General features: G+C 39.1%; 1 protein-coding gene across 1 annotated transcript in view; it reads left to right on the forward strand.

The window, feature by feature from the left end:
- The window catches only part of lrpprc (leucine-rich pentatricopeptide repeat containing), a 151,636-nt gene that overhangs the window by 98,184 nt on the left and 39,556 nt on the right, over positions 1-13,896 (forward strand). Inside the window, exons 23-24 of the mRNA XM_041181742.1 lie at positions 12-219; positions 11,326-11,450. Coding sequence (XP_041037676.1) covers positions 12-219; positions 11,326-11,450 — 333 coding nt within the window. The remainder of the gene's footprint in view (positions 1-11; positions 220-11,325; positions 11,451-13,896) is intronic.

Genomic DNA, 13,896 nt, shown 5'->3' on the forward strand with positions numbered 1-13,896 from the left:
TTTGCATTTAGAAGCTATTCTAATCCTAAAGGAGATGAAAGAGAAAGAGGTTGTTCAAAGAGACACAACGATCGCTTCGTTCTTCCATATCCTGAATGTTGTAGCCGTGAAGGGAGAAGCAGATACAGTGAAACAGCTACATGAATCCATTGTGAATTTGGGGTTGGCCAAGCCTACTGCTAACCTGTGTTCGCCGCTGATTGGAGTCCATCTTGATCAGTAAGTTGAAAATACAAAAATCAACATTTCCCAGGAGCAACAAATTAAATGTCCTGCTGAACAAAGGACTCTCCCCTCTTGTAATGTAGTGCATGCTTATTTTACCAAATATTCACATTTTTCAGGAAAAGCTTAATTGGCTTTGTGGATTAACATGTATTTTTCAAAGTTATTAGCTAAGCTTCGAGTTTGAAACATCTGGTAAAGAATTTATGTCTTAAAATTTAATAGATATTTCAGAAAACATTTTGACACAAGTTGCACAATTTAGATGACAATTAGAATGTTTGAAAAAATGTTATGTAGAAATAAGAGAGAGAAATAGCTAGGCTATGAGTTTTATTTTCAAAATGTAGAGCTTTATGGGATAGGATAGGGAATTATTTCGATGTCATGGTTCACCCAATTCAGGTGTAACCTCAAAGTCTAGGTCTCCTGTATTTTGTTGCTAATTAACAAATTTTATTTAAATGCCCCCCTGCAATTGTGGTCAAAAATAATTAATCTCATGGTATTGGAACTTGCACTCAATTGTTTCTTAATTTTTAAATCTGAGCTGTGTAATCATCATAACACTGTAAATCAGAGCTATCTGGTCACCTTACTCTTCCATTCCAATGGCATCATCTCTCCCCCTCTGCCACCTCATTCATCCCACTGCATCTGTGCTGCACGCATTCTTGTCGTGGATGAGCTGTAAAGTCCTTTAGCTAAATATTTGGAAGACCAAAGCCATTGCTTTCAGCCAAAACTTAAACTGTGTGCCTTCGCTACTAACTTCATCTCTGCCACCACCCACCCACCCCGCCCCACCCTCACCTCCCGCAGCTGCCTTGGGGTGAACCAGACTGTTCACAACCTTAACGTCTTGTTTAGCCTTGAGCTGAGTATGTAATCTCCATCAGACAGATGCCAATTTCTTCTGTTTGTGTTCTATCCCAAACCAGCTCAACCTTTGCCCCAATGCCTCATAATTAAAACATAAGGGGGACAATTTCAATCTATATTTATATAAAATTCTCCATCCCAACAGTATTTCCCCACCCCCACTAGGGCTATCTGTACCTTGCTTATCCTGCTTTCTACCCTTAATTAGCACATTCCTTTAGATAATATCACCACCTTCAACACCTCTTTGTCCTTTTGTCTGTGACATCTTTTGGTTATCTCCACCTATCACTGGCCCTCTATCCAGCTCTCTTGTCCCAACAGCCCCCTTTAAACCAGCTTATATTTCACCCCTTTTCTATTTTTCCTTAATTCTGTTGAAGAGTCATGCAGACTCGAAACATTAACTGTGCTGCCTTCCACAGATGCTGCCAGAACTGCTGAGTTTTTCCAGGTATTTTTGTTTTTGTTTTAGTATTTCCCATTCCTCTGACTCCAGTTTCTTGTGCAACTGCATGATTGGTTGCTGTGCCTTCAGCTGTTTCGTCTCACTTTTCAAATTCCCTAAATTTTGCTGACTCTGTGCCTCCATATTCTCCTTTTAGGACCCTCCCTTTAAGATCTTTTGACTAAAACTTTGCTTGTCCCACTTAATTTTTGTTTGGCTTACATTTATTTTTTCTCATGTCTCTAAGTGCCATGGGACCTTTTTCTATGTTTTTATGTATGCAGGGATACACACCTACTTGTGATTGTAACAAACTTGTCTGAAAAGTTTTCATTAGATTCTGTCTATTCATGTCAGTACTTCAGCATGGAGGGCAGAGCTCTACAAAATGTGCAGAAAATGTGCCCAATGGCAGTCTAATGTTCTTTGACCTCTACCTCACTCAGTGTTTTATTTTTGTCCTTAATTTCTGTTAGCTTGCACCAAATTTATAAGGACTATATTTTAGAAAGTTTAGACTAAACATGCTGATGTCTATTAACTTTTTCAAATATTGTTGAAGTTTTTTTGAAGAGCTCTTTCAAATGTGTACTTCCCATTTAAAAGACCAAGCCGAACTGTTCCAGTACAGCTGCTGCACTGGAGTCTAACCAGCTGGTGGAAAATTGCCCAGCTATGTCCTGTACACAAAAAGCAGGACAAATCCAACCCGGCCAATTACCGCCCATCAGTCTACTCTCGATCATCAGTAAAGTGATGGAAGGGGCCATTAACAGTGCTATCAAGCGGCACTTGCTTAGCAATAACCTGTTCATTGATGCCCAGTTTGGGTTCTGCCAGTGCCACTCAGCTCCTGCTCTCATTACAGCTTTGGTTCAAATATGGACAAAAGAGCTGAACTCCAGAGGTGAGAAGAGTGATTGCTCTTGACATCAAGGTAGCATTTGACCGAGTGTGGCATCAAGGAGCCCTAGCAAAACTGGAGTCAATAAGAACCAGGGGAAAACTCTCCGCTGGTTGGAATCATACCTAGCACAAAGGAAGATGGTTGTGGTTGTTGGAGGTCAGTCATCTCAGCTCCAGGACATCACTGCAGGAGTTACTCAGGGTAGTGTCCTTGGCCCAACCACCTTCAGCTGCTTCATCAATGACCTTCCATCCATCAGGTCAGAAGTGGGATGTTCGCTGATGATTGCAAAATGTTCAGCACCATTCGTGACTCCTCAGATACTGAAACAGCCCATGCCCAAATGCAGCCTGCCTGGACAATATCCAGGCTTGGGCTGACATGTGACAAGTAATATTCATGTCTCACAAGTGCCAGGTAATGACCATCTCCAGCAAGAGCAAATCTAACCATCGTCCCTTGATGTTCAATGGCATTACCATCACTGAAGCCCCCACAATCAACATCCTGGGGGTTACCATTGACCAAAAGCTGAACTGGACTAGCAATATAAATACTGTGGCTACAAGAACAGGTCAGAGGCTATGAATCCTGTGACAAGTAACTGACCCCTTGACTCCCCAAAGCCTGTCCACCATCTACAAGTCACAAGTCAGGACTGTGATGGAATATTGCCCACTTGCCTGGATGAATGCAGCACCCACAACGCTCAAGAAGCTTGAAACCGCCCAGGACAAAGCAGTCCGCTTAATTGGCACCACATCCACAAACATTCGCTCCCTCCAGCACTGATGCACAGTTGAAGCAGTGTGTACCATCTACGAGATGCATTGCAGGATTTCACCCACGACCACTACCATCTAAAAAGACAGGGGTAGCAGATAGATGGGAACACCACCACCTGGAAATTCCCCTCCAAGTCACTCACCAAGCTAACTTGGAAATATATTGCTGTTCCTTCACTGTCGCTGGGTCAAAATCCTGGAACTCCCTTCCTAACAACACTGTGGGTGTACCTACAACTCATGGAATGCAGCAGTTCAAGAAGACAGCTCACCACTGCCTTCTCAAGGGCAACTAGGGACAGGCAAATAATGCTGGTCCAGCCTGTGAATGTGTATAAAAATAATTATCCATAAGCTAAGAGGACATGTCAGACTTTACGTGCAACAATCGTGCAAGTAGAAGATAACATTTTATTACAATTTTAGATTCATAGTGTTATTTTAATTATGTTTTTAGCAAGAGTGAATTTTTAATATATGTTATAACTGAAGAATATTTATTTGAAGTATGATTTGATCTTTTAGTTCTTAAAAACTTCAGTAACCCTTTAGAAATTTTCATCCTGTTACCGTTTGAAAATATATTTGAAGGATGATAGCTTATGATGACATCAGGGGTAACTAACTTGTGCATTACTAAGTCTAGCAGTGCAGAACAGTCAAATTTACATATACAATTGAAATGACATGATCGTTGAACCACTCTACATTAATGACAGTATCCACTGACGTTAATTCAACTTCTTTGCATACTGCGAAGTTCAGTACCTCCTTCAAGATGGTTCCCCTTGTATCATCATTAACACACCTATTTTTTCTTTAAATTGCACACATGTGCACCTGTAGGCGTGTTCTTTTAGCTTTTTGAGGGCTACTGATGGTAAGCTTAAGTTGGCTGTGCTACACACAATGGGACAGTTTTTTTTTGTTTCAAATGGTGCAGTGTAACATCTTGCGACGACAGTAGCCTTCGTCACTGCTTTTTGTTTATGGAACAAGAGTTTCAGTAATGACAACAGAAAGGAGTGAGTTACAGACTGAGAATCAACATCAAATCCCTTGAAAGGACAAATCCCATGTGCACTTTTGCAAATTTTAGATAAATTCCTTGCAGGAATAAAGCTACAACTCTATGTAATCACCTCAACAGCTATACCGAATGCTTTCTGGTTTGTTTCCTTCACAACTTACTTCCATCTTAATATTAAGTTGCTGCCTCACTTTGAGGTATAGTTGATTTATTTACACATGACACAACTGGCCATCCTTATGTGGGAGCATATATGCATCGTGTTGAGAGGCTATTCAACCATCAGTGATATCACAACAAACCCGATCCTATCCTTTACATCAGATTTTACTGGATAGAAATCATCAACAGAAATCTTGGATTATTTTCTCACTGGCTAAATCCTGAGTACACTAATACCTCTAATCTAACTAACACAGTGTGAACTGAAAATCGAACTACATACCATCCTAGTCAGTGTTGCTCAATTCTACAACAGGCACACTTGGTGACATTTCATGAGAAGATCAGGGTTGCATTTTATAATGAATAGAAATTCCATTGAGAGAGCCTTGGCTTGGAGCGGCTCAGAACTCAACATACAAATGTGGTACTGAGTCAAAAACAGGTGTTTTGTAAATTGGGGGATTTGAGATACATTGTGGCAATGTGGAGGAAATGCTCAGGATTACTGCTCACCTCTCTGTTCTAGGAGTACTTAGTGCATACAAAGTGCAGAGGTGTTCCATTCTTCAGCTCAGGCATTCCTGTCCTTAATTAGCTTTTCAGATTGTCAGGCTTGTCAGCTCAGCACTTCAGGAGCATGATTGAAGTGTCAATTCAGAATGTAAACAATTGAACTTGCTCTGTTCTATGAGGTATACTGAGTAAAATTATCATGCCATTCAAGGTATTGTTTTGAGAATGGGGCTTTATATTTAAGTAGTTGCTAATGAAATATTTTGATGGGGGAGGGTTGGGGAATGAGTAAATGCATAGATAAAAATAAAAGGGACACCAGCTTCTTCTAAATGAACACAACTATCAGCTACAACTAATTAAGAACGAAGTGTTATTGTAAATATCTTGTTGTGATGTTTAGTGAGGCTGACAGATATAAAATGCATTAATAGCTGCAGACATGGTCTACTCTATCCACTTTGCATATTTTGACCGGAGGCAGCTATTTTTAAGAACAAAGCATTTCAAACTGAAAATATTTCATCTTGTAAGGTTTAAATTTTCTAATATTTATTCCAGTGAGTCACACCACAAAAATGAAAAAGTTTGTTGTCTGAAGCAGGTTCGTTCCCCTCCCCCTGTTTCATACTGTGTTCTAATGATAGTGAAGACTTCAGTGTAGCTTGCCTTATTTTTTAAACTCTTTTTTTGTAATTATGAATTTAGCATCACCAGTGATGAAGGACAAAAGTAGTTCATTTGCTTTGCAGAGACAGGACACTGATAAGATGATTTTTCGTCAAGGATCGTTGGGTTGTAATTAAGTTGCATTCATGGCTATTGCATTTTGAAGGATGATTGGTAAATGACAGGCTTCATGTGCTTAGCATGGACAGCGTTAGCAATTTTTTCTGTCCCTGTCAGAAAATCCTGTTGAGGCTGATAATGTAAATGCAGCATATTATTCCGAACAAAAGAGCAGGGAAATGAGCTATCTTGTCTAGTCATTCAGTTGTTTAACAGTGACTTCCAGTTAGACTTAATTGGTTGGAAAGCACTTGACATGTGAAGTTACAGCTATTTCGAAAGCGTGTTTGAGTAAATTTTAAAGTAAGTGACAGCTAAATTGTACCTAGGGAAATTATAAAGCCTTCAACACAGTTAATTTTTTGAGGATTAGTTGTAATTGCAACACCAGTCTCCTTGAAGATTCCTCATTATGTCTAATGAACAGAGAAACATTTAGCTCAGTAAAGAGCCAGTCCTTTAAATGTATGATTGTGCAAAGCTGATTGTACTGTGTAGAATTGATTTCCCTGTACACTAACATCTGGTTTAGATTTGCAGATTGGGATTTGTTACACAAGTGTCTTTTTTTTTGCCTCCAGCCTTTTTCTCTTCCACCCTGCCTCCCACCCCATTTTATTTTGCTCCTTTCCCTGAGGTTTTCAGCTTCAAAAGACAAGCTTTTCAATCAGTAAGCCTGCCATGAATTGCCACTTAAGTGAAGCTTTTAACATAACGTTACCACACTACATGGCAATTAAAATCAACAGTCCACAGTGTTTTCTTACATTATATAAAAGTGAACTGTCTCTTGCTCTTCCATTGTAAAGTTGTTCATCACTAAGCAAATGGGGGCTAAGCTGTTGAATAGCAGCTGTAAGCTTTTCACGGCAGTGCTCTATTGTTTGTCTAGTCTGTTGCTTTTATTTAGTTGCACCATCTATTCACAGATAAAAAATTAACCTATAATTTTGTCTTCATACAAAATGACAAAAATTTGAATGTCTCAGTAGGGTTCCACTCACTGTACTGTAAACATGGCTTGGGAAGGGTATAAGGTACATATCTATCATGTGAAGTCCCGTTTACATGGAAGAATAGCACTGTGTTTAGATTGTAATGATCCAATTTAGTTATTTCATTTTAGTACTTGAGACTTTTTTTTATTTTGCAGTGTTTAGTGGATCGCCTGAACAAACGTTTAATGACAGCATAGCCTGTTCTTTAAATGTAACTGAGGCAGTAGTTTTATTCTGTGATTATCGCTGCTATTCTCATCCAGCCGAGTGGGTAAGAATATCTGGATCATGGGGGAATGGAAGATTTTGGCTGTTCGTTAATAATGAAACCATAAACACATCTTTTGGTACACACTTTTAGGATTTTGTTACAAATATTCAGAGGTGGCAATTTTCCCCCAGGATTCTCCATGCTCACTAGAAACTACATACAAGCACTGGCTGACAAATACAAACAACTATCGGTGCACTACATCAATAATTCTTTCACTCTTTCTAAGTCCTCGATTTGAGGCAATAACTAAAAGCCTTACCTCTGTGCAGCATTCTGTTTACAAGTCAATAGTGCACTAATGTTACTTTGCCCATCAGGATAAGCAAATTGAGAAAAACTGCAGATTTGGAATTTGGTTTTGGGAAAACATACTTGGAAGTTGGGCATTTCTGTCATTTGAGCTGTCAGATTACTAAAGAAAGACTGCTAAAAAGACTAGGAATAGTTTTTAAAAAGTAAGTGGGAATTATCCTCTAAATACTTGTTCTTGAAGCTGTGATGCTGAATTACGGTATATGTCACCCACATAACATACATTTTTTTAAAAAATTATATAATGCAGTGAGTCACAAGACTTAATTCAATCAAGATGCCCTAGCTTTGTAGATGGGGCACAATGGCTTAAGCACTTGCAGAAACTCAAAACTTAAATTACTGCTTTCAATTTGTTAAAGAGATTATATATTGAATAGTTTGCATTTTTATATTTGATGCTGTTATTAGAAGAGGTAGTGAGATTCAGGTTGAAGAGCAATGAAGCAGATGGTGATTTAAGAACTGACTGTTAGTGGAATCATGTGATGGGTACTATAATAGTCCAGGGTTTTACTTGCAGATTCTGTGAATTATTTATGTGTGTTTTACTTAAAAAATGGAATAAGCGCAAATATTCTGCAACATACCCAACAATCTATGTGCTCTGTTTTTTATCATTAATGCAGCTCAACTCTGTACCTTGTAAAGACAGCATCAGGTTCATTTTAACGATTACCTCCATGTTGACAGATTGCCTGCCTGGTATGATGTCTTGGATGCACCACTATGTCCTCCAATGCAGCACCAGGAAGACTGAAACCTTTATTTTCAACCTTTGCATAAATTCCAATGTCTTGCCACTGATTCCATTTCCCAGTCTGATTGCCTACTCATATTTCTTGTGTCCTAAATATTCTATGTCTGTCTGCATGTTAGAAGACACAAATTGTAAGCCAAAAACAGAGGTTAATCAATGGGCTAATAAGAGTGAGGAACTTAAAGTAATTAGTATCAACAGAGCAAAGATATTGGAAAAACTTAAGAAACTAGAAGCCAACAAACTCCTAGGATCTATTGGCCTGCATCTGAGAGTTCTAAAAGAGGTAGCTGCAGAGTTAGTGGAAGCACTGGTCATGATTTTCCAAAATCCCTCAGATTCGAGAATGGTTCCAGCAGATTTTAAGTTAGCAAATGTAACATCACTATTCAAGAAAGAAGTGACAGAGAAAACAGGCTAATTAGCCATTTGTAACTAGTAGCGTTGATAAAGGGGAGCTAGTATATGTAATATATTTGGATTTCCAAAAGGTTAAAACACAAGATAAGAGCTCATCAAGTTGGGAATGATATAATTGCATGGATGGAGGATTTGTTAACAGACAGGAAGCAGAAAGGGACAAATGGGGCATTTTCAAATTGGCAGGCTGTAACTAGTGGAGTGCTGCAAGGATCAATGCTGGGACCTCAGCTATTTCCAGCCAATGTTAATGGCTTAAATGAGGAGACTGAGCGTAATGTATCCATGCTTGCTGCTAATACAATGCTGGATAGGAATGTAAATTGTGAGGAGGACACCAAGGCTGCAGAGATGTAGGCAGGTTAAGTGAGTGGGCAACAAGATAGCATATGGAGTATAATATGGGGAATTGAGGTTATTCACTTTGGTAATAAGAACAAAAAAGCAAAATATTTTTTAAAAGACTTGAAATTTGTAAATGTTGATGTTATGGAAAACTTGGGTTCACTCTCTGCAAGGAACACCAAGTGTTAGCATGAAGGTCCAGAAGACAATTAGACAGGTAAATTGCATGTTGGCCTTCATTTCAAGGTAGGGCTTTGGTGAGATCACATCTGGAGTACTGAGCGCAGTTTTGATCTCTATCTAAGGAAGGATATAATTTGCCTTGGAGGCAGTACAGTGAAGGTTCACTAGATTGGTTTCTGGGCTGATAGAATTGCCCTACGATGAGAGGCTGAGTAAATTGGGCCTATATTCTCTGGAGTTTAGAAGAATAGAAGGTGATCTCATTGAAACTTACAAGATTTCGAAGGGCTTGACAAGATTGACACTGAGGAGTTGTTTCTCCGGGGTGGGAGATCTAAAACACGGGGACACAGTCTCAAGATAAGGGGTCAATCATTTAGGATTGAGATGAGGAGAAATTTCTTCACTCAGAAGATACAAGTATTTGGAATTGTCGACACAGAGGATTTTGGATGCTCCATCCATTGAATATATTCAAGGCTGGGATGGGCAGATTTTTGATCTCTTGGGGCAATCAAAAGATGTGGGGAGCTGACAGGAAAGTGAATTTGAGGCAGGTGGCAAACCGTGATGGTATTGAATGTCTGAGTTGGCTCGAGGGGCCATATGTTCTATTACTGCTCCTATTTCTTATTTTCTTATGTTCTTAATCATTATCCCTATCTTTATTGACAGCATTCACTCCTTGTTTCACAGCATGTTAATTTAAACTCCTCATTCTCAAATTATTCTCTGTGGTCACCTCAGCTACCTTTGTAACCCCTTCCAACTTCATATCACCCCTTGGCTGCTGGCCTTTTGCACGCACCCTGCCTCGCTGTTGATGGCAGAGTTATCGGCTGCCTTGACCAAATCTGTCAGCCTCTCTTCTAAAGCCCATCACCCCTCTTTCTGAAACCCATCATTTTGGCCAAGCTTTCAGTCACCCTTCCTAATCTCCTTTCATGGTGTGGCATCCATATCAATTTATGAAGCCCTGTGAGAGATCTTTACGTTAAAAGCCTTATTTTAATGCAAGTTGTCATCTGTAGAGCAAGAAAGTTTATTGCACTCATCCCCAAATGTATTATGCTTGTAAGATTTTCAGAGTCCATTTATAACAGAGAATTTTATTGGGGGCTATTGAAAAAAGCATAAGGTCTTACTGTGAAATGAATAAAACATGTTTATAAACTGCAGGTTTACATGTAAAAGTTACAAAGAATGTCTGATGAAAGAAAGTTTGTGGAGTCCATATTTAGGTATTTATTTCCATCATGAAAGTGCTTGAAGCTAAAACTCATGGTTTTTAAGGTTTCAGTTTGCCTGTAAGTGTTCAGAATTAAGTTTGAGGTGCTCAGGTTTCAGAAACTTACTGTTAATATCTGCTTTTACAAATCAGTTCTTGAAACTCAATTTATTAAATATTTAGTGGTACTTAAATTTTCAGTTGGGACATTAATGGAGAACATTACAATAGGTAGGTTATCCAGTTTTTCTACTTTTGTGCGTGGATGGACATTGTCCAATTTTATTGCTTTTGTCATTGTTAGGAAGAATACAGTAATTCATTCTCAATTGGCTGATTCATTGCAGGTGGTAGATCAGTAGTGCTGTTACTGCTCAGCATGTGTTGTAGTGTCAACCAACTAGTGGTATTGATGACTGCTCCCTCACTTGCCCTGTAGCCTAAAAAAGTTATCCATTAGCTTTATTTAAAGAAAGCTATTCCGAGCATCCCATTGTAAGAAGTAAATGGAATTAAAACGAAAACTCAAGCTATTAAGCATTGTTTAGTGAAATTATAGTAAATGTTACTGTTCCTGAACAGGATTTATTTTTGAGGAGGAAGATGGGGCTATACATTAAATTTTCCAAAGCACAGACCCATAGGGTTTACGCCTGTGATTTACCAGCACTCAATTCCCCAATGTCCTTTCAGTTTTAATGGAAATAGTCTAGGTTCTCCTCTGCAAGGAGGAAAAATGGGATTGAAAATAGGCATTAATGGGCTGTCTAGTGCCAAAACAGGAGTATCTCTATGAGAAACCTTGTGAACTTGTTGCTGGTTTTTCCTAATAATAGAAGGGGGGATGTCACTAAAAAGGAAAAAGAAATGTAATACTTCTGAATTGGGTAACTTAATAGTAAAGTGTTTGACATTCAGATTGATCTAACCGTTCTTTCACAGGGTATTACGTCGTGTGCAAAAATTTAAGTCAAACATGTTTTAAAATATTACTTTTATTATTGTTTGCTATGGAAATAACATTCTAATATATTACTGAGGTTTTCTATTTTCTGTTTCAGGGGGAATCTACCTGCTGCACTAGATGCAATTATTGATTGTCACAAGAAATATGGCCAGCTGCCTAGGCTTCATGATGTTTTGTGCAAGTTGATCGAGCAGGGAGATGCTGATCGCTTACAGAAAGGTGGTTGATGGAGATGCTGTGAAAGCAAACCAACATATGTTTTTTGTGTTCTCACCAGATTCCCTCCTCCCTTCAATTGAATTTGTGTCACAACATCCTAATTATTGTGTGTCCTTTAAAAGCAAACCCATGGGATGTTCCCTATGTTAAATTACAAGCTTTTATAGATTAATTTTATTGAGTTTACTGTACATTAGTTCGGAAACTGACTTAAATAATTTATGAATTCATAACTGTGACAAAACTTTACATACTATATTTGCAACTTCTCAATGGGTAGCTATAACATTATTTTGGAGACAAAAATTGAGTAATTGAATAATTTTTGATACAACATTTTTTAAATGCGGATGACACAAAGATTGGCTGGGTGGTTAACAGTGAAGTTGAGTGTCTTGGGCTACAGGAAGATATAGACGGGATGGTCAAATGGGCAGATAAGTGGCAAATGGAATTTAACCCTGAAAAGTGAGAAGTGATACACTTTGGAAGGAGTAATTTGACAAGGAAGTATTCAATAAATGGCATGACACTAGGAAGTTCTGAGGAACAAAGGGACCCTGGCGTGTGTGTCCATAGATCTCTGAAGGCAGAGGGGCATGTTAGTGGGGTGGTGAAAAAGGCATATGGGACACTTGCCTTTATCAATCGAGGCATAGATTACAAAAGCAGGGAGGTCATGTTGGAGTTGTATACAACCTTGGTGAGGCCACAGATGGAGTACTGTGTGCAGTTCTGGTCGCCACATTATAGGAAGGATGTGATTGCACTGGAGGGGGTGCAGAGGAGATTCACCAGGATGTTGCCTGGGATGAAACATTTAAGTTATGAAGAGAGGTTGGATAGACTTGGGTTGTTTTCGTTGGAACAGAGAAGGCTGAAGGGCGACCTGATGGAGGTGTACAAGATTATGAGGGGCATGGACAGGGTGCATAGGGAGCAGCTGTTCCCCTTCGTTGAAGGGTCAGTCACGAGGGGACATAAGTTCAAGGTGAGGGGCAGGATGTTTAGGGGAGATGTGAAGAAAAACTTTTTTACCCAGAGGGTGGTAACGGTCTGGAATGCGCTGCCTGGGAGGATGGTGGAGGCAGGTTGCCTCACGTCCTTTAAAAAGTATCTGGATGAACACTTGGCACGTCATAACATTCAAGGCTATGGGCCAAGTGCTGGTAAATGGGATTAAGTAGGTAGGTCAGGTGTTTCTCACGTGTCGGTGCAGACTTGATGGGCCAAAGGGCCTCTTCTGCTCTGTGATTGTGATTCTGTGAAATTTAAAGTACCTTACCCTCTACCTTTTAAGTTTCTTTTCCCTGTTTAATTTTATCTTCCAATATTTGAATGTTGCCTCCCACTTTTAAGCGGGAGAACAGAGAGAATCTCTCATGTTCTTTTTTGTTGCTCTGTAACTGATGCACTGGCAGCTGTGTAAGATTGTTTGATGTTGAATGTTATTTCTTTAAATTTGCCTTCTGTTCTTTTTCATTTGTCTGGCCTACTTGTTGCTTCTCTAGATGGCTCCAGTGTGGTGTCTCAAATTTCTGTGGCAGAAATTTTTCCTTTTATCTTAAATCAGTATCAGGAAGTGTCTAGCTGCTCCCTTTTCTGGAAGACATTTTGTGGACAGTTTCTCTCTCATAGCATTGTGAAGTCTCATATAGGAACTAAAAAAATCCTAGAAATTGGATGAAAGACTAAGTGCTGGGAATGCACATGTCAGTATCACAAAGAAGATTCACATATGTATAGAGTCTTAGCATATCTTTTATCGGCATCAAAGTGCTTACATTCAAAATCACTTTGAAGTGCAGTGCCTGTTATGTAGGAAAAAGATTCATATTTTGGGTGAAAACCATTTGTATATTTGCATTTTGAATCAGTTAATGAGTATACAAACAGTTCACTGGGGAAATTTAGCTGAAGTTGCAGCACTTTAAGACTAGTGGCTTTATTTTTGGGGAGCAGCTTAGCAGGTTGGGCTTGTTATTGGAAAAGTGAAGAATCTGAGTTGACCTATAATAGTTTTCAAGATAATGGAAATTGAGGATTAATCCAGGCAAATTGTTCCCTCCAACCAAAGCTTTAAAACAAGGGAATAAGTAAGATATGCAAAACACAATTGAGAGATATTAATTTTTGGGACCAACCAGATGGACTGTATCTTTTCCATCCCTGTGCTCTTGTGTTTTAATCCCATGGAGTATGTAATTAGGGAAGACTACTGAAATAAGTTGTAAAAATGGATCCAGAGGCAATTAAACATGATCCTGCTGAGTAATGAGGATGATGGATCAAAAAGAGAGTAGGCTTGTTAGGACAAAGGGCATTTTCCCATTCCTTTAATTTCCCTTCTTAAAAGGACACTTCCACCCGCCCCCCTGCCATCCCAAAATCTGCTTCATGACTGTCCAAAACTTGTGTTGAAGTAACTTTTTCTTCTTTTCTGCCA

This window comes from Carcharodon carcharias, chromosome 2 (assembly GCF_017639515.1).
Source record: "Carcharodon carcharias isolate sCarCar2 chromosome 2, sCarCar2.pri, whole genome shotgun sequence".
Taxonomy (NCBI): Eukaryota; Metazoa; Chordata; class Chondrichthyes; order Lamniformes; family Lamnidae; genus Carcharodon; species Carcharodon carcharias.